This window comes from Emys orbicularis, chromosome 6 (genome assembly GCF_028017835.1).
Source record: "Emys orbicularis isolate rEmyOrb1 chromosome 6, rEmyOrb1.hap1, whole genome shotgun sequence".
Classification (NCBI taxonomy): domain Eukaryota; kingdom Metazoa; phylum Chordata; order Testudines; family Emydidae; genus Emys; species Emys orbicularis.
Window position 1 is genome coordinate 52348004 of NC_088688.1, and position 22084 is coordinate 52370087.

At 42.5% G+C, this 22084-nt stretch overlaps 1 protein-coding gene across 1 annotated transcript in view; it reads left to right on the top strand.

Moving 5' to 3' along the window:
• The window catches only part of XRCC4 (X-ray repair cross complementing 4), a 307054-nt gene that overhangs the window by 30621 nt on the left and 254349 nt on the right, over positions 1-22084 (top strand). The window contains exons 2-3 of the mRNA XM_065406751.1: positions 6304-6453; positions 21212-21402. Of these exons, the coding sequence (XP_065262823.1) occupies positions 6315-6453; positions 21212-21402 (330 nt within the window). The 5' untranslated portion in view covers positions 6304-6314. The remainder of the gene's footprint in view (positions 1-6303; positions 6454-21211; positions 21403-22084) is intronic.

Consider the following 22084-nt stretch of genomic DNA (forward strand, 5'->3'; position numbering starts at 1 on the left):
CTGCCCACTGATTTTTTCCCCCCACTTGTGATCTGTGTGGATCTGCATAGGAAATCTCGTGGCTAAAAATATGCATGATTCATTGTAAACCTTATCAATCATCTTTGAATGCAAATGATTGTAACAACTAATATTCTACATTTAGTTGCTCACTATATTGGCATGGTGGAATTTTCAAAATGAAGAACTGTGAAACAGCAATTGAATTGCTGAATGGGTAACTGTTTTCGATTTAAATATAAAATATGTTTACCATAAGAAGGCCAGAGCAAAGAATGGGTACCGTCAGTGGAACTGTACTGGGGATGAATCTGACCCCTTTTGCTTCTACTGAACCAAACAGATAGAAATGGGTGAAATTCAGATCTTTTATCAGCAGACGTAACCCCTATGGAAATATCTAGGCCACATTAAATAATGATGTAAATGGTAGTGTAATAATCTGGTGTAAGAACAAAAAATGGCTATATTGGGTCAGAGCAAAGGTCCATCTAGCCCAGTATCCTGTCTTCCGACAGCGGCCAATGCCAGGTGCCTCAGACGGAATGGACAGAACAGGCAATTACCAAGTGATCCATCCCCTGCTGCCCACTCCAGCCTCTGGCAAACTAGTAATGTTAAGGAGGGCTCTGAAGAGACAACTTTTTTAGCTCCTGGGACATGCAACGGGGGAAAGGCACACTGTCTCATCAGGGACTTGAACTCTGGAACCTCGGAATAAAAATCTGATGCTCTACAGACTGAGCTAGCTAGGTGATCTATAAGTGACAACTTGGTGCCATTTAAGTTGATGGGAGTTTTGCCATGGACTTTAGTTGGGCCAGGATTTCACCATATGTATTTCTATTGGGCTTATCTCTGTGGCGCACTGAGAGAAAGGGGGATGTAGAAGGAAAAGTAAACGATGGCTGAGTTGCTGGGGAAGGGCAGAGGACCTTCAATAGTTTATATCAGAGGGCATATTTTCCGCCCACACTTGTTTTCTACAGTCAGAATTAACCACATCTTACTGATCTGACGCTACCCAGATTATATAATTCATTACCACTGTTCATTACAAGGATTTTCTTAGTAACACTACATTGTTTCAAGGTTTTTGCTTGGTAATTAATCATATTAGATAAAGTGCCCACACAGTTATTCAGCTAGAGTTTTGCTGAGGGCCATAGGACTTAAGATCAGAGTTCAGGCTATCTTTTCATATAAAAAGCTCCAGGCATGTCTATACACCTCTTCATGCCGCTGACCAACATAGCTTTGACAGCAGAAATCTGTGGTGTGGACCTGGCCCCAGTCTCTAGCTTTGCCTCCATTTATAAGGGCACGTACAGCATGTCTGGTGAAGACACTCTATGCCAACAGGAGAGAGCTCTCCCATAATAAAACCACCTCTGTGAGCGGCAGAAGCTATATTGGCGGGAGAATGTCTCCCACTGACATAGCACTGTCCATACTGGCCTTTATGTCAGTGTAACTTATGTCGCTCAGGGGGGTGGTTTATTCACATAAATTCTGCTGGCATAAGCTGTAGTGTAGACATAGCCTAGGAAACTCTAAATTGAAAGGAGGGCGTGCAGTGTCAATAGTTTTCACTGACCCGCATGTTTGCTTATGGAGCAACAATCAAAAATGCAAACAACAAAAGGTATCTATTAATGCATATTTCGATATGTTGTACAACTTCTCTCTCTAGGTTTTAACAATCAGCCTTTTAATTAATCTTTCATCATCAGAGGAACTAAAGAGCTCCCAAATTCCAAAGTCCTCTCAAAGGTACAGTGTCCTTTTAAATCTCTCTTACTCCGTGGCAGGAAGCATTCTTGATAAAAGATTTGCAGGTTTCTGGCTCACTCTAGGACAATCAGAAAAACAAAAGGAAAAATCTGTGGCAGGCAAAAGTTGGGGGGAGGCGGGGGGGGGGGGGTGGAGGGAAGAGGGGAGGAATCCCATTCATTCATATACATCCCACACATTGACCAGTATTTCTTGTCACATGCTTTTTGTTGCCCTCTATCTGGGCAGATATTGAATCCCACATATTTAAAACAAGAATTTCCCCCATAAACCAGTAATTTCAAGTGACTTGCTACAGACCTCCATGCCCTACCTTTTTGTTTTTTGATGCTTGGTGTGTGTGTGGGGGGAGGAGGAGTAGAATGTATTATAGGTTTTCATACACTTTCAGGAGTGAAATATTGATCTTTTAAAATCTGGAATGGAATATAAAATAATCTGATTTAGACTGATCAATTCAGCTGTGATATATACTATCAGTTTTATGTAACCTCTCTGCCCTCAGCATTCTTTCAGTGTGAATTGAGCCTCGGGCTTCTGTGTACCTTTCACAATACAGCCATTTATAGTAATACAAGTAGTGGTAGTTTACAGCTGAAGACAGTAATGACCTCGTCATTGTTTGTTGAAGATGAAGAGAATTTATGGCATCTAGTGTGTATAAATTGTTTATTCCTCTCAACCTAGTCACAGTGTTGACATTTCTAGGCTATTTATAAATAGGATAACCATATTTTCCCAAAGGGAAAACGGAACACTGTATGGGGCCAGCCCGTGGTGTTCCCCCCTTCCCCCCCCCCCCGTGCGAGCCCCACCTCCCTCTGCACACGGGGCCAGCCCAAGACTCACCTCTTCCCCCCGCGCATGGCTGTCACAGCCCAAGCCACTCTCCCTAGTCCTCCCTCCTACGCAGGGCAGGTGTTACCACTTCCCCTCCCCCAGCACGTTCCTCCGCACCCCCGCTAGGGGTTACACCCCACTTCTTTTTGCAAAACTGGACATTTGTCCCATTTTTCTCTTGCCAACTGATCATCAGTTGGCAAGAGAATATGGGACAAATGCTCAGTTTGGGGGGGGGGGGGGTCGGGATGACCTGGACAAGGCTTAAAAAAGGGACTGTCCTGGCCAAAACAGGACGTATGGTCACCCTATTTGTAAGTTCTGGTTTTGGATTTTTCTTTATTCCTTTATTTGCCAAAGCAGAGAAATACCTCTGTAGCTTGCTAAGGACATATGTTTACATTTTAAACTGAAGAAAATAAACTCAGCTCATTGTATGAGATATTCAAAAAGATATTCACTTACCAGATATTCAGGGTATTGTCAGAAATTATAAACAATTGTAGGCTTTCAACCAAAATTCAACAAGGAATTTGTATCAGGTGCTATACAAAACATTTTTACAGTGAATTGTCTTATTGCTGTGTAGAGAATATAAACAACTGAATTTAATATTTAATTGATTTAGCTAAATATCTGTGTATGTATCATAGTTTGATTAGCTCTTGGAACTTATTTGTTATTGAAATTAATGAGTTAAGGACTCTGAAGATCAACTATTCAGTCTTAGCAGGTGTGGAAAGGTACGTTATCGCCAAGGTATTGGCAAGGTACGTTATTGGCAAGGGGATTGTTTTCTAGGTATTAATACTTGTTTATGCGCCAGTAATGAATCTAAGATTCCTGTGTTTCATTTTTCTATGAATACTTTACACTTGTTAGGACAAGGGAATGGCATTTCTAGCTGCTTTAAGACTCATACTTGAACAAAGGTCAGATACAGTGCAGGCAACTGGAGTTAAAACTACCTCCTACTTCCTGTCAGGTCATCCTTCTGCAGAGTCAGAGTAGTGATTAAATCTCAGTTCAAACTTAGGTCTGAACCTCTGATCAAAGACTATCCCACATCTTTTGTTGGGTTTCTAATGTAGAATACAGTCCCCTGGGGGACTAAGCTGAAATCAACCACAATAACTTCTTGTATCACCTAAAACTGAAGGCTTGATAGAGCATTTTAGCACATACAACGTCCCTGATGCAGCCGTTCCGCATCCCGTGCAGACTACTCCCATTACCTGCAAGTATAATTTGTGTTGTGGGGGTAGGCTCTACATCAGTGGTTCTCAACCTTTCTCTCTTTACCATTGTGAGCTGCATCCAATACTATCTGTATGGCCCTGAGGATGTTATATGGGCCGCAACTGTGTGCTGATTGGGCCGCAAGCGGTCCATGGGCCACAGGTTGAGAACCACTGCTCTACATAGTGCCACTGGCTTGTCACATGGCTACATGGCTTTTGCAATGTTAATGAATGTCTATATGATCACAAAATCAGTAAGGCCTGAGTCTGGTCTCTTTGGTAGGAAACTTTCATCAGCTTTATGAAAGTATGTGTAGCAAGCCTAAATGAAATACTTAATATACCAGGCAGCTGAGAAATAATAAAGACCTGTATTTCAACAATATATAAATAAATGTGAATTTTAAAAGGCCTCAAGTAAAGTGCAGACTACTAGGTTGTTTTTGTTTTGGGCTGTAAAACCCACCACAGAATCATAAAGTTCGTTTCCTGAAGTTGCAGCTTCAGCCTCCAGTTTCATTTTTAAATTCCCTTTGCTGTTGCTGGTATCCACTGTAACTTCTGTTTTTGCAGTGGAGCTTGATAGCGTTCTTTTAAATGGCAATATTCCATCCAATAGAACACTGGCTCTTCAGTGATCATATTCCAGATGACGTACATTTGGGTGATAGTGAATGTTCAGTTATTATGTGGCAGTGGGGAATTGCCTATATATCTTAACTGTGCATTTCCAGACTTTTTGACACTTGATGTGTTTTTTTTTTCTTTTTATGATAGGAAGATTTAAATGTTTTTGGTTGTAGTAAATCTTAGCATCCTTTCAACTTTAATTATTTTAAACAAGTTTTCTCTGTGGAAATTTCATAGGTTTTAAATATGAGGGGCCCTGAAAGGTAAAATCAAGTTGGCACAAAAAACTTTATTAGCTAGCTGCATCCATGTTTAGAAAACTTTAGTTTTAAAGTATACGTGATCAAGATTTCATGGCTACCTTTGGCAGATTTCTCTGGCATCTGATGTAGGGTTGCCAACTTTCTACTCGCACAAAACCGAACACCCTTGCCCTGCCCCTTCTCCAAGGCTCCGCACCCCACTCACTCCATTCCCCCTCCTTCTGTCGCTTGTTCTCCCCGCCCTCACTCACTCGTTCATTTTCACCAGGCTGACTCGGGGCTGGAATGCAGGAGAGAGTGAGGGCTCCAGTTGGGGGTGCGGACTCCGGGGTGGGCCAGAAATTAGGAGTTCAGAGTGCAGGACGGGGATCAGCGCTGGGGCAGAGGGTTGGGGCACGGGGTGAGGGATTGAGGGTTTGGGGTGCAGGCTCTGGGGTGGGGCTGAGGATGAGGGGTTTGGGTTGCAGGAAGGTGCTGTGGGCTGGGACTGAGGGGTTCGGAGTGGGGGATCAGGGAGGGGGATCGGGGCTGGGGCAGGAGGTTAGGGCCCGGGAGGGGGTCAGGAGTGCAGGCTCTGGATGGCACTTACCTCAAGCAGCTCCCGGAAGCGGCGGCATGTCCCACCTCTGGCTCCTATGCGGAGGTGCAGCCAGGTGGCTCTGCACGCTGCCCTGTCCACAGGTGCCACCCCCGCAACTCCCATTGGCTGCGGTTCCCAGCCAATGGGAGTTGCGGGGGTGGTGCTTGGGGCGGGGGCAGCGTGCAGAGCCCCCTGGCTGCCCCTACACGTAGGAGCCTAAGGGAGGACATGCCGGCTGCTTCCTGGGAGTCGTGCAGTGCAGAGGCTAGCAGGGAGCCTGCCAGCCCCACTGCACGTCACCACCAACTGGACAGTCAACGACCCAGTCAGTGGTGCTGACCAGAGTCACCAGGATCCCTTTTGGACCAGGTGTTCCGGTTGAAAACTGGACACCTGGTCACCCTAATCAGTTAGGCTGTGCAAATGCAGGTGGCTTGTTTTGGGGTATGTTACGCTAGTGGCTGGTGATAATGGACCTGAGGGGCCGAAGGGACATAGGGGAGAAGTCTGGATCAAAAGAAAAGAACCCTTCCCAGTGAAGTACCAAACTGAACTTGGGGTTGGTCTAGAGTTTTGTGGTTTTATTTCACTGGGAACAACGTGGACCAAGGAGAAATGGACCTGAGGTCTATTCTTGGAGGCACTTTCTAATCTTGTCTCCTTTGCTTTGGCGCCTTGTCCTCTAGCCCACTGCCACCCTTTTACTGCTCCCTGCATGCTGTCCTCCATGTCCAAGCCTTCCCTGGCAACACAGACTCGAATCCAAAGCAAACGCTCATCTGGAACCTCATGTGCCCTTAAACTTTAAAGGCCAATTCCTCAACCCTACTAAATTTCCTTTGTGCTATTCTGGTGGTGCAAGGTGATCTTTAAGCTGCCCTCAGTGGGCAGCTGGGAATTCATCTGTCGTGAGATGGAATAAACACAAGATTACTTTCTTTTGTTTCCAAAACAGGTGACTAAAGAATGGAGAAAAAAGTGAGCAGAATTTATCCAGTTTCTGAGCCAAGCACAATATATTTTCTACAAGTCACTTGGGAAAAAGACCTAGGCACTGGCTTTATTATAACACTTAGCGATGGTCAGTCAGCATGGACTGGGACAGGTAATATTGAAAACAAAAGATGAAAAGATGTTTGTTTGTTTTAATTATACATTTTTTCCATTGGCTTTTGAGCAGTGATTCTTAACTTCTTCTGTGACCCCATGTTATATAAGAAGAAAGCTTCCAGATTCCCCCTCCATCTAGTCAGGAAGGAAGGAGGGTCACGGGACTTGTTCAAATCTATCTTTGAAATCTATATAAAGACTCAACTGTCAAAACAAATACTAATTAATTTAACATATGGCTATACAATAGTTGTTTATATTTTTCCCAGTAATATAATTTCCTGTGACATTACCCCAGGACACGGCAACTTCTCAATCTCTTTGAACAAATGTGACAAGCTAATTTCATCTGTGAATTACAATAACTCCTCACTTAAAGTCGTCCCGATTAATGTTGTTTCATTATTACGTTGCTGATCAATTAGGGAACATGCTCATTTAATTAAATCCTCTGTTGAAATATGAAATGTTTCAAGTATATTTTAAACATAATTAGAAGTTGTTGCACAGGTTAAAAAGGCAATATTTGCTAACATTGTGGCCTGGCTACGCATACAAATTACATGTGAAGGATCCCTGCAAGGCTGGCCAAAATATATTTCAAAAACATCAATGTCTTTTTGCTTTGTTTTGTTGTTGTTAATTAGGCATTTGGTGATTGTTCCAATATTTTTGGCTGAAGGCTTTTGAAATTTGTTTTATGTTAAGGGAGACTGCCAACTTAAAGTCACACTTGTATTGTGTTCATCTACTGTTGTTCTAAGTAAAACCTAGCGTCACTACAATAGAAAGAGAATATAGAAGAACATTTCTATCCCTTTGTTTTCAATTTAACTTTTTTCATCTGACAGACCTGTCGTATAGGCACTTCACAAAGGATGGGATCATTGACATCACTATGTCAAAAGAAGAAAAAGCACAGTCCAGCATCAGCACCAGAAAAACACAGGGGGGAGTGGTCTTTGACCTCCTCTCCTAGGGCCAATCCAATTCTTATTGACTCCTATTAACTTTCTAGTCCTTTCGCTGAGTCGAAAGGGAGCTGAATTGAACTCCTTGTGCTGTTGTCAATTGGGTGGGATTAGGTGGAAACTACCTCTGTTCCAGCCTAGTTTTACATTTTGTTTGCACTGAGGCTAGTTTTTTGCAATTAGTTTTCCTGGTTTGTTTTAAGAAAAAAAGTGGACAACAAGGAGAAATCCAGAAAACTTTATCTTGTTCATATTACAAGCTCCACTAGTTACACTAGTTGAGCTTATCATCCCTTTGCTCTAGAATGAGTTGTTTTGTGTAGCTATGAATGTGGCTGTGTTATCCTTATTCCAAAGCTAAGCCGTTTGCTGCAGAAACAAGCAACAACATGCCTTGTTTTGAGACTTTTAAACCTCTCAAGATTTCAGTGTTCTTTTGCTTCAGCAGTTGAGCTTGAAACTTCCCTTAACTAAATAGCACAGTTAACTGCATGTGCACGACCTCTCTCTTTAAGTGCACAGCTAACAGTGTAAGATTTTCTACTGCACGTGCTTAGTCTTGCATTTTCAGAAATTCATAACTGTTTTAAGACCATCTTTCAAAGTGAGTGAAGCATATTCAAGACTATTCACATCTCAACTTCGAAGTTTCAGATTTCATCTGTTTTGGAGCTATTTGCTTGAGGGAGAAAGCAGTGGTCAGATTTTTTTATTTTTATTTTTTTTAAACAGTGGGAAATCCCTTCAGTTTCTCATGTTGTGGGATATTGTTCTTGGCAAGCCAGGTCACGAAACGAGTAAGAGTTGCTGAAGGATTGGTCTTTTCTAGTTCTTACGGATCTAGTGTGATGATGAAAAGTGGTGGAAGCCTCACTGTTTAAGAAATGTAAAACCATAGGAAAACTTGACAAAAGTCCTACAAAATATACTGTATGACCCAATATTGTATTGACTTGAAGGTGGACTAAAGGATCTATAGCAGTGGTTCTCAAACTATGGAGTGGGCCTCCCAACTGCGAACTGTGTGCTTTTTTTTTTTTTTTTTTTTTTTTTTACACGGGAGTTCTGGTTGTCAGCCCTGGGTGGCTGGGGCTTGTGCAGAAAAGCGTGCATACCCAGGAGTTGGGGGGATGGGATAAAGGGGACAGCTGGAGCCCCGCCACCCTGGGGCTAACAGCCAGAGCCCTTCCGCCTGGACTCTACATCCCTCCCCCTCCCCCGTCCATCACCGGGAGGCAGCAGAGGGACTCCAGCTGTCAGCCCTGGGTTGGCAGCAGCAGTAGCGCAGAAGTAAGGGTAGCAATGGGGCGTTAAATCTGCTATGAAAAGTGGTATTAACAAATATTTCACATTGCCACCATTACCGCTGCGCTGCTGCCTTCAGAGCTGGATGCCCACTAGCAGCTAGGAGTCTGGTGGCACCTTAAAGACTAACAGATTTATTTGGGCATAAGCTTTCGTGGGTAAAAACCTCATTTCTTCGGATGCATAGAGTGAAAGTTACAGATGCAGGCATTATATACTGACACATGGAGAGCAGGGAGTTACTTCGCAAGTGGAGAACCAGTGTTGACAGGGCCAATTCAATCAGGGTGGATGTAGTCCACTCCCAATAATAGATGAGGAGGTGTCAATTCCAGGAGAGGAAAAGCTGCTTCTGTAATGAGCCAGCCATTCCCAGTCCCTATTCAAGCCTAGATTAATGGTCTTAAATTTGCAAATGAATTTTAGTTCTGCTGTTTCTCTTTGAAGTCTGTTTCTGAAGTTTTTTTGTTCAATGATAGTGACTTTGAAATCTGTAATAGAATGACCAGGGAGATTGAAGTGTTCACTTACTGCCTTATGTATGTTACCATTCCTGATGTCCGATTTGTGTCCATTTATTCTTTTGCGGGGGACTGTCCGGTTTTAGCTGGGGGCTGTATGTGATGGCCAGTGGTGTTCTGTTACTGTCCTTGTTGGGCCTGTCCTGTAGTAGGTGATTTTTGGGTACCCGTCTTGCTCTGTCAATCTGTTTCCTCACTTCCCCAGGTGGGTATTGTAGTTTTACGAATGCTTGATAAAGATCTTGTAGGTGTTTGTCTCTGTCTGAGGGGTTGGAGCAAATTCGGTTGTATCTTAGGGCTTGGCTGTAGACAATGGATTGTGTGATGTGTCTTGGATGGAAGCTAGAGGCATGTAGGTACGTATAGCGGTCAGTAGGTTTCCGGTATAGGGTGGTGTTTATGTGACCATCACTTATTTGCACTGTAGTGTCCAGGAAGTGGATCTCTTGTGTGGACTGGTCCAGGCTGAGGTTGATGGTGGGGTGGAAATTGTTGAAGTCCAAGTGGAATTCTTCCAAGGGCCTCCTCTCCAGCGCATTATCCACGATCTACAACCTATCCTGGAAAATGATCCCTCACTCTCACAGACCTTGGGAGGCAGGCCAGTCCTCGCTTACAGACAACCCCCCAACCTGAAGCAAATACTCACCAGCAACTACACACCACACCACAGAAACACCAACCCAGGAACCAATCCCTGTAGCAAACCTCGTTGCCTACTCTGTCCCCATATCTACTCTGGCGACACGATCAGAGGACCCAACCACATCAGCCACACCATCAAGGGCTCATTCACCTGCACATCCACTAATGTTATATATGCCATCATGTGCCAGCAATGCCCCTCTGCCATGTACATTAGCCAAACCGGACAGTCCCTCCGCAAAAGAATAAATGGACACAAATCGGACATCAGGAATGGTAACATACATAAGCCAGTAAGTGAACACTTCAATCTCCCTGGTCATTCTATTATAGATTTAAAAGTCACTATCATTGAACAAAAAAACTTCAGAAACAGACTTCAAAGAGAAACAGCAGAACTAAAATTCATTTGCAAATTTAAGACCATTAATCTGGGCTTGAATAGGGACTGCGAGTGGCTGGCTCATTACAGAAGCAGCTTTTCCTCTCCTGGAATTGACACCTCCTCATCTATTATTGGGAGTGGACTACATCCACCCTGATTGAATTGGCCCTGTCAACACTGGTTCTCCACTTGCGAAGTAACTCCCTGCTCTCCATGTGTCAGTATATAATGCCTGCATCTGTAACTTTCACTCTATGCATCCGAAGAAGTGAGGTTTTTACCCACGAAAGCTTATGCCCAAATAAATCTGTTAGTCTTTAAGGTGCCACCAGACTCCTTGTTGTTTTTGTAGATACAGACTAACACGGCTACCCCCTGATACTTGACACTAGCAGCTGCTGCTCTTCGCTCTGCCTTTGGAGCTGGGTTTGTGGTATATGTGTTTGGGGGCGGGGGGAATAAGCAACTACAGACACACAAAAAAAGGGTCGCAATCAAATAAGTTTGATAACCATTGATCTATAGAGACTTTCCATTTATAACTTATGTTTCTCTGAAAAAACTTAAGATTTCCTGTTGCTTTTACAGCTCTGATATACAAATCTAGCATGTTCGACATACATACTTGAACATCTACAAAAGAAAATCCCATTGATCCCTTTATTATAGCCCACAAATAATGATTTTATGTTTTTGGTGATGACTCATTCCTCAATAATACTGTAACTTGTTTCCTCAATCTTCAAATCATTATTTTAAATAATCACTTTAAAGTTGAAAACAAAATTTCTTTACCCATTTTTTTTTCTTGCCCCTCTCTGCTTATCCCACTTCTCTTGTAGCATCACTCCCCCTGCACACTCTGCCAATGGTGACAAGCATTTGGCCCCTATTTCTGATGTACCCAGAGGCATGTCCAGACCTTCTTCCATACTGTCCCTTGTCCATCCTGAACAAACATGTGAGGCCACTACCCTCTCCTGCTTTAAATGCCTCATCAAGACCCACTTCCACTGCAATATTTATAAGAAAGCAGCCAACTAATAATGGCTAGGCTGTGGACTGTTGGGTACCATTTAAAACTAAACAAAAACATTTTTGGATTGTAGATGTTATCCCTTCCCCCCATCCTTTGTTTGTCATTTGTATTTGATTGTGAGCTTCGTGGGGTGAAGACTTTTTGTAGGATCAGGGATATATAGCAAGACACTTACACATGTGCTTAATGTAACGCATGAGTAGTTCTATTGACTTCAGTAGGACTGCCCACATGTGCAAAGTTAGTCATTGTGGGATTGGGCCTTAGTTTGTATAATGACTAGCGTATTGTGACTGCTACCTTAATATAAAACAGGATTTTGAAAAAAATGTAGAACAGTTGAAAAAGAGAGTTGTTATAGAATTTCATGCTACTATGAACATTTAGAAATGGTGTTTACGTCGTGCAAAATGTAAGAATTTTTTTGTGGGGGAAAAGCAACTGTTAAAATGTTTCCTCGATCCTAGTGACCGTATAATTATGTTCTCAATGTGGTTAAAACGTGCTTTTAAAAAAATCTGGAAAAAACACTTTCAATTCATTATCCGGGATACAAAGCCGGTTCCTTTAGGACTCCAATGGAACATGGAGGTGGGTAGTTTGCAGGCAAGACAAGAAAGTATTGGAGGCATATCCAGTGTACTGCGTGGATCCACTGGACTATCACTATGGGTACTGGGTTGCACTGGCTATGGCCACCTGTGCAGTTGCACCAAATTCTGCCCCTGAATTGGGAGAAGGATTTTGTCCCCCTTCTTTCGCAGCATCTGTCTGTCTGTCTGTGTGTGTGTCTCTCTCTCTCTCTCTCTCTCATATGTACTCTGGCGCACAAAGGCCTTTTTTTATTCTAACTTTGTATATGGCACCATGATTTGGCTTTTTCTGTACGTTAAAGTCTCTATCAATAGGTTGTAAAACAAACAAACAAAATAATTTTGTTGTTGTTACAAAAAACATAGACCAAGTAAAACAAATAAAAAAAAAATTGTGTTCCCAGAAGGTCTTGTATGCTGAGCTACAAATACAGATCTTGTCACTTTTACAGCAGAGTATTTTATTTTAATTTAGCTCAGCTAAAAGGTTAAATGAAAAATTTTGTTAACTTCATCATGTCTTATTAGCTGTTAATTGTGCTTTAATAGGCAACAGAACACAATATCCATCACAGGAATTATTGATTAAACAAATTTATTTTATTGTGCGTTAAAATCTGCAGGGCTGTTGAGCTATATTCTGTTTCATTCTGTTTTCTTTCCTTTTTGCTTTCTTTCATATCTAGAAAATCTAAGCTTGTCTTCCTTTTTTAATTCACCAAAACTGAATTTAAAAGTTTAACTTTAATTTTATTTTACACCCAGTTCTTTGCCATACATGGTTCACAGCATTGCTTTGCTTATTTATAGACATACCTGTAGTACTCATCATTGTTGTATATGATTGTGTTTCCTGTAGTGCTGCAATACTTATAAAATACTATAGTCTGCCATTGTCCTTTACTGTAAGTGAAGATGGTGTATATGATATCTGTATGGAATTCTTTAAAGATACCATCACTTAAGGATTCTCAGTTTTGAGTCTTGTTTCTCCAGTGTAAGAGCGAGGGGAACTCCTATCATGCTAAGTTTCAGAGTAGCAGCCGTGTTAGTCTGTATCCGCAAAAATAACAGGAGTACTTGTGGCACCTTAGAGACTAACAAATTTGTTAGTCTCTAAGGTGCCACAAGTACTCCTGTTATTTTTATCATGCTAAGGTGAGTAGTGTGATGCCAGAAGACCCACATGGAGCTCTTTAAATGCCTCCACAAGCATTGTTTGACTACCTTATTTGTTTTACTTGAGACTAATTTCATTCCTGTTTATTTGGTAGCTGTTTTATTTTATGAACCAGTCATACCCCTGGTACTAAAGGATATTTAATATGATCCTGGCTAGCCTGATGAAGGGTATTATTGACCAGTTGTATACCTGTGAGCTCAAGCTTCCTACAGAACAGATAACTTTTCCTTGTGTAGGGGACTTCAGCTGGTAAAGAGAGTTAGCTTCATGTCACAGGTACAACCACCAGTGGGAATAAGGATGATATGTTCCCTTTCCCTTTTCCCCACTACTTTTATGTCCCATTCAGTACAGCTATAGCACTAATGCATTCTCAGTCCTGGTTCCCTATCCCTCCACTATTTTTGTGTCCCTCAGATTGCACCACGGATTTTGGCTTTAATGGCTGACCTGCCTTATACCAGATTTTACGAGCATAACATGGTGCTATAGACTTATATTAGATGTTTTTCTAAAATGGTGGGCAAATTCAACCTTATTGAGACTACCCTGATATCAATTATTCCCCATGCTCATCCTGGTGAGGTTCCTTTCTATAAACTTAGTGTTGAAAGGTCCGTGCGTTTTTACCTGGACTTTACTAAAAGTGTAAATTCTGTAATTTCTCAAGTACGTTTTGTTCAGGTCATACTGAGCAAAACAGAACCTAGGCAGTCCCTCCTCTGCTATCTCTGAACTATTTACTTTGATGTGTTTTAACTTCCTTTTCCTGTCCCCAAGCAGAATTTACAAATTTACTCTGTTTAAACAGAGAGTAGCTTCTGTAGGGCATGGAGTTAACCCATTACAATTCCAAAAGAAAGAAACACATTACTGTTATTAGTCATCTTGGGTTTTGCTAATGCTTCTTTTTTCAAAGCTTTTGCAAATATTTTGGACCTGATTTTCAGTCAGAAAATTCCTCTATTTGTGCAAATATTCATGAACAAATGTATATGAATGCAAAAACGACTAATTTGCACATCTGGCAAATAGGTCCCTATCTAGCTTTCTTGTGTGCAAATCTCCAATTAATGCATGCATACCTGTGCAAATGCATTACTACTTTCTGTCTGAAAACCTGATCCATTGTGTGACTTAAAATTTTTAAAAATGTATAGTGTCTACATATTTTCCATACTCTGTCAAAGTGCATGAATAGGTATAGTTACCACCTTTACAAGGTAGGCGTGTGTGTGTGTGTGTGTGTGTGTGTGTTAAAAAAAAACACAGAGAAAATATTGAAACTAGCTGTGAAGGATGTGATCTCGTGTTGTTTATCAATGCTGATTTAAAAAAAAGGATGATGTGCAAAACTGCTTAAAAATAATTGGGGGGGAAGATGTCTACCTCTGTGTGTGTAGCAAATAATTGCCCATTCACCCCACTGTTATACATTTGGATGACTGATGATTTGACGAGTAGTGCTTCCATTGCAATACCAGATTACCTATGCTGTCAATAATATAAATAAGAGAAGAATGAGGCAATTTCAACATGGTTTCCTTACTTGGAAAGCTCTTCTGTTTTCATCTGCATGATCAGGATATGTATGCAAGTGTATCTCTTGAGGTGAAACAGTTGTTAAGACGAGATTTATGGAAAGAAGAAATACAGCTAACTAAAGTACTACATGAGATATTTTTCAGTTGGGGGTTCACTTCGGTGTTAAGAACTTATTTCAGTCTGACACAAGCTATGGCTCTTCTTTCCCCCCTCACTGTCTCAAACGTTGGGTAGTCCTTCAGTCCCAAATGGAGAACTCATAGACTCATAGACTTTAAGGTCAGAAGGGACCAATATGGTCATCTAGTCTGACCTCCCGCATGATGCAGGCCACAAAAGCTGACCCACCCACAACAGAATATTCCAGCCTGCGAGCCCTGCCCTATGCTGCGGAGGAAGGCGAAAAACCTCCAGGGCCTCTGCCAATCTACCCTGGAGGAAAATTCCTTCCCGACCCCAAATATGGCGATCAGCAGTACCCCGAGCATACAGGCAAGATTCTACAGCCGGATCCTCATTTTACCCGCGATGGCACGTTAATGCCTAATTGACTAAAATCACGTTATCCCTTCAAACCATTCCCTCCATAAACTTATCAAGCCTAATCTTGAAGTCAGAAAGGTCTTTCGCCTCCACCGTTTCCCTCGGAAGGCTGTTCCAAAATTTCACCCCTCTGACGGTTAGAAACCTTCTTCTAATTTCAAGCCTAAACTTCCCCACGGCCAGTTTATATCCATTCGTTCTCGTGTCCACATTACTACTGAGCTGAAATAATTCCTCTCCCTCCTTGGTATTAATCCCTTTGATATATTTAAAGATAGCAATCATATCCCCCCTCAGCCTTCTTTTGGTTAGGCTAAACAAACCGAGCTCCTCGAGTCTCCTTTCATAGGAAAGGTTTTCCATTCCTCGGATCATCCTAGTGGCCCTTCTCTGTACCCGTTCCAGTTTGAGTTCATCCTTTTTAAACATAGGAGACCAGAACTGCACACAGTACTCCAAATGAGGTCTCACCAGCGCCTTGTATAACGGAAGCAGCACCTCCCTGTCCCTACTAGAAATACCTCGCCTGACGCATCCCAAAATCGCATTAGCTTTTTTCACAGCCACGTCACATTGCCGACTCATAGTCATCCTACGATCAACCAGGACTCCGAGGTCCTTCTCCTCCTCCGTCACTTCCAACCTATGCGTCCCTAACTTATAACTAAAATTCTTATTAGTCATCCCTAAATGCATCACCTTACACTTCTCACTATTAAATCTCATCCTATTATTTTTACTCCAATTTACAAGGTCATCCAAGTCTCCCTGCAGAATATCCCTATCCTTCTCCGAATTGGCAATACCTCCCAACTTTGTGTCATCCGCAAACTTTATCAGCCCACTCCTACATTCGGTTCCGAGGTCAGTAACGAATAGATTGAATAAAATCGGACCCAAAACCGAACCTTGAGGAACCCCACTGGTGACCTCCGTCCAACCCGACAGTTCACCTTTCAGTACTACCCGTTGCAGTCTCCCCTTTAACCAGTTTTTTATCCACCTCTGGAATTTAATATCGATCCCCATCTTTTCCAATTTAACCAATAATTCCTCGTGCGGGACAGTATCAAACGCTTTACTAAAATCGAGGTAAATTAGATCCACCGCATTTCCTTTATCTAGAAGGTCTGTTACTTTCTCAAAGAAGGAGATCAAGTTGGTTTGGCACGATCTGCCTTTCGTAAACCCATGTTGTAATTTGTCCCAATTGCCATTCACCTCAAGGTCCTCAACTACTTTTTCCTTCAAAATTTTTTCCAAGACCTTGCATACTACAGAAGTTAAACTAACAGGTCTGTAGTTACCCGGGTCACTTTTTTTCCCCTTCTTAAAAATAGGAACCACATTAGCTATTTTCCAGTCCATCGGTACCACCCCCGAGTTTACAGATTTATTAAAAATTATCGCCAAGGGGCTTGCAATTTCTCGCGCCAGCTCCTTCAATATTCTAGGATGGAGATCATCCGGTCCGCCCGATTTAGTCCCATTTAGCTGGTCAAGCTTGGCTTCCACCTCTGATACTGTAATGTCAATCGCCCCTCCTTTATTCCCCTCTGTCCCGCTCCCTCTATTCCTAAACCCTTCATTAGCCTTATTAAATACTGACGCAAAATATTCATTTAGATATTGTGCCATGCCTAGATTATCCTTAATCTCCACTCCATTTACATGCTTCAGCGGTCCCACTTCCTCTTTCTTTGTTTTCTTCCTATTTATATGGCTATAAAACCTCTTACTATTGGATTTAATTCCCCTCGCGAGGTCCAACTCTACACGGCTTTTGGCCTTTCTCACCGCATCCCTACATGCTCTGACCTCAATAAGGTAGGTTTCCTTACCGATCTGCCCCCTCTTCCATTCTTTGTACGCTTTCTGTTTTTTCTTAATCGCCCCTTTGAGATGCCCGCTCATCCAGCTAGGTCTAATTCTCCTGCCTACTAACCGTTTCCCCTTTCTCGGGATGCAGGCCTCGGACAGCTCGTGCAACTTCAGCTTGAAATAATCCCAGGCCTCATCTGCCTTTAGCTCTCTAAGTATGTTAGCCCAATCCATTTCCCTAAGTAGTTGCCTTAGTTTATAAAAGTTGGCCTTTTTGAAATCGTAAACCTTAGTCACAGTTTTATTTCTGTTAATCCTTCCATTTAGTTTAAACCGAATTAGCTCATGGTCACTCGAGCCAAGGTTGTCCCCTACTAACATTTCCTCAACTAGGTCCTCACTACTCACCAGCACCAAATCTAAAATGGCATCCCCCCTCGTCGGTTCAGCTACTACTTGCTGAAGGAATTCATCTGCTAGCACGTCTAGGAACATCTGAGCCCTATTATTGTTACTAGCATTTGTTCCCCAATCTATGTCTGGGAAGTTAAAGTCCCCCATGATCACACAGCTCTTATTAGTTTTTACTTCCTTAAAAACATTAAATAGTTCTCTGTCCGCATCCAGGCTAGATCCCGGCGGTCTATAGCACACCCCAAGCAGTATCTCAGGGGAGGCTCTAGTAGTTCTTTTACCCAGTGTAATCATTGCCCAGACAGACTCTGTCTTATCCATTCCATCACTTATTATTTCTTTACATTTTAGTTCATTATTCACATACAGTGCCACACCCCCACCTTTACCTTTTTTCCGGTCATTCCTAAACAGCACATACCCTTCGATACCTGTACTCCAGTCATGACTACAGTTCCACCACGTTTCGGTTATTCCTACGATATCAGGTTTCATTTCTTGGACCAGGAGCTCCAGTTCCTCCATTTTGTTACCTAGGCTTCTCGCATTGGTGTATAAACATCTTACCGTATGCTGTCTGTCCTTTCTCCCATTAGTTATGCACTTTGGTACGGACCCCCTAGTGTCCATCCGCCCCGTCCTTCTAATGTCCAATTCCCTACCCCTATCTATATCTGTGCTTATCTCTGCGCCCTCATTTTCAGTGTTGGAATCTGGCGTGGAGATTAACTGGACATCTCCCAACCGTCTCCCCCAAGTTCCTAGTTTAAAGCCCTTTTGATGAGATGAGCCAGCCTTCCTCCCAGAAGTCTATTTCCTTCCCTACTCAGGTGAAGTCCATCCCGCGAGAACAGCTGTCTGTCCCCGAACGCCTCCCAGTGGCCATACATCCCAAAGCCCTCCTTATAGCACCACTCCCTCAGCCAGCTATTTATCCTCACAATTCTGTCTGCCCTTTGCTGTCCTTCTCTAGGAACAGGCAGAATCCCACTGAAGATAATCTGAGCCTCAACTTCCTTAAGCGTCTTCCCCAGCCTGGCATAATCTCCCTTGATTCTCTCTAGCGAGAACCTAGCCGTGTCATTCGTTCCTACATGAAGGACGATCAAGGGGTTCTTACCTGCTCCCTTTAGGATCCTTTTCAACCGCAGGTCCACATCCCGTATCTTAGCTCCCGGCAGACAGCACACCCTTCTGTTTTCTGGGTCCGCCCTGGTTACAGGCCTGTCTAACCTCCTCAGTAAGGAGTCCCCAATCACATACACCTGCCTTTGCCTAGGGGCAGCGCAATCTACCAGTCTATCCCCTGTTCCCTGCGGCCGTAAGTCCTGTCTGTCTCCATTTACCCTTATAGTCCCCCTATTGCCACCCTGTATCCCCCCGGGGCTGAGTATTGATGCTGTCTCCATCAACTCCTCCCCCCTGTCTATTGGACTAGCTGCCCTTCTTTTCTTCCTCTGCCTCCCACCATCAGTTACCACCTGCTGCGTCCCCTCCTCGTTAGCCAAACACCCAAACCTGTTCCTGAGTTCTATTTCCCCCTCACTAGCCCTCCTTTTCCTTGGCCTGCTTCTCACGGTCACATGCTTCCACTGCTCTTGTTCTCCCCCCGACATTCCCCCCTCACAGACCATAGCCCCCGCTTCCACCTGCACCCTTGAGCATTCCCCTTCAATTACCCCTTGCCTTTGCTCCATTAGCTGTTCAAACCCCCTTCTAAACTCTACCAGGGTCTCTACCTGCATCTCCAACCCCCGAACCTTTTCCTCTAACAGAGCAAGTAGGCGGCATTTCATACAAACATACCTCTGATCCGTTGCACCTGCTAGGACTATATACATACCACAGCTGCTACATGCTTTCATCTGCATTGCGTCCCCTGCTGCCTGGCTCATGGCTGCCATGGTCTCTGCCTGCAGCCTCTGGGGACACAAAGCACACCGACCACCGCGCCCTCCTGCCTCCCCTTCCACCTCCCCCTGTAAACTCCCACTTAAACTCCCCTGTTAGCCGCCCTGTTTGCCGACCGCTGCTCGCTGCTAGCTGACTATCTATCCTCTTCTGCAGAAGATTGGTGCTGTAACTGGAAAGTGAAACACTTGTGAACCCAATAAAGAGTATAGAACATTGATAGGCTAAAGAGGCTAGATCTGACCCAAGTGGAATAGACTTGTGAACCCAATAAAGGGCATAGATCATTGATAGCCTATAGAATAAGGCTAGATCTGACCCAGGTGGAATACTTTTTTAAAAAGTGTGCATTTTTTCTCTCTTCCATTTGAGTCCTTATACATCCTTATACATAGTACAGTGAAATCTGACTCAACAATAGATCTTGCACTCCAACAAAAATTAGACTATTAGAACTCAAATCAGGCTATTACTATTTGATTAAATTAGTCTGCAAAACATTTTTGAATAGAATGATAAAATCTGAATTATTTTCATATGAACTGCAAAGAGGCTTGGATCCCACTATTACTGATGCTGAAGGTAGATGCTAACAAGTGAGAAATGGAAAACTAAGAGAAAACAGATGCATATTTTATGAAGACAGATATGATGTGAATCATTTAAGGAAAGCTTTATTGTTTCTAAACAGCCACATACATAGATTTTTGTTTCAAGAGAAATTCTAAACACCTGTAATAACTTCATGACAATTGGAGCAGTGGTCTGTGCATATACCTTCTCTGCTGGTAGCAGGACTCTGGGGAGAGCTTCCTGTTGCGGAGAGTCAGTTACACTCACATTGTAAATAATTACTGGAAATCTCATTGCTATATTTTTAAAAACCCAAAATATTTGTGCCTGAAATCTCACCCGAGGCGCATCATGTTCAATGCCTCCATAATCCTTTGTCACATTTTAGCATGGAATGAAATTGGGGATGGTTAAAGCTCAAGGGTGTGAGGGAATTCACTGTGGGAAGTGCTTAGAGAGCCCAATAGAGAGTCAACTGCAGCCTACAATGGATTTTGAAGACAGAAGAGGAGAATAAACTAGGGTGGTCAGATTCTGGTAGGAGTGAATGTGCTTGGGTAATCTTAGCAAGAGGAAGGGATGAAGCCTGGTGACCTGGTCTTTCAGTTTGTGGGGCAAGGGGAGGGAGGGAGGAAGGAGGCAGGAAAGAAGTACATAGGAACTCATGTCTAGCCTGAATAGGAAAGGAGTTGCTGGCTTCGGTCCTGTGAGGGGGATTTCTCCTTTATTGAACCTTTGTAGGCCCTAAGTGTTTTAGAAAAAGGACATAGTATTTTCAGAAGAGGCCTCATCCAAAGCATGTTGAGGCCAATAGAAATTCTGCTGTTTGATTTCAGCTGGTTTTGGATTTGACCCAATAAGAATTGGTTCACCTGTCTCTAGTGATACCCCTTTATTTTGAATTGAGAGACATTAGATTGGTAATGGCTGCAAAGTTTAAACTTGGAGAAGGTGATAAGGAACATGTGAGGGTAGGAAATAAGTGTAGTGAAGGCCACTATCTCTTAGGAGTTTGGAAGACCCCCCCCCCCCCCAGGAAAATTGTGGGATACAAGACAACATATAAAGTTATTCAGAGCTCTCTTTTGCTGTTGAAAAGTTAATCTATCATTACTCTAGCTAAGCAAAAGGGTTGGGATAAAGTGGTAATAAACCACATTCAGAGATGTTAGTTTTAATTAAAAATAGTAATTTGATTTACCTTTTTAAATAGTTTTTAAAACTTCCTTTTAATATTAGTATATATTTCCAGAATTAAAGTGTGGTTTTTTTTAGACTTCTCCAATTTCCTCCTCCCTCCCCAGTGTCTGAAGCTGAGATTTCTAAGGAGGCTGATGACATGGAAATGGAAAGAGAGAAGTATGTTGAAGAACTGAGGAAAGCACTAGTATTGGGAGCAGGCCCAGCCAATATGTACAACTTCGATGTTTCTGAAGATGAAGAAAATGTGGAAAGCTGTGATTTCTCATATGAAAAAAATCTGAAAGATGTTTCCGTAAGTATTTCTGTAACACTACATGTTGTAAAAAGTCATATCTGGTGCAATACATATGAAAAAGGGCCTTTTGCTGAGCACATCCCTCAGTTTAATAAAATTCTCTTTTTAAAAACATGGCCAGTACTTTGATAAGTTGTAACAAAAACCTTGAGTTAAATAGATACTGTCAATTCCAATATGGTCCAAAATATTGAGATTTTGTAAAAATAAGTTTTCACAAAACTTATGAACAACAGAAATGTTTCCAGAACCTTTTTAAATTCCTTTTGGAAAAGGACTGGGGCCTTGAGGTTGATGTGGTGGCCTCTCCCTTCTTGGAAGTCCCATTGGCTGCAATTTGAGTCTTGAGTATGTAACAGCTGTAGCATCAAACCCTTATTTCGTCAATATGATTGCTGTTTCCTTTGTGTGTGTTCCTCTAATAACTGGTTCTAAAAGTTTAGTAATTGTATTACAACTGGTGTTGCAGTCCGGTCTTGTACTGAAACAATACATATGCTTTATTTATTTCAACATAAGGAGAGGTCGAGGGTTACATTCCTTTTTCTTTGGTACCCACCCCTGTGGTAGTTTGTGTTTGGAACTTATTGCTGTGTCTCAGTATTGTAATTACTGTGAAATGGGTATTTATATGTCTTTATTCCCTCTAAAAAGATTGTGTATGTACATCTGCTATATG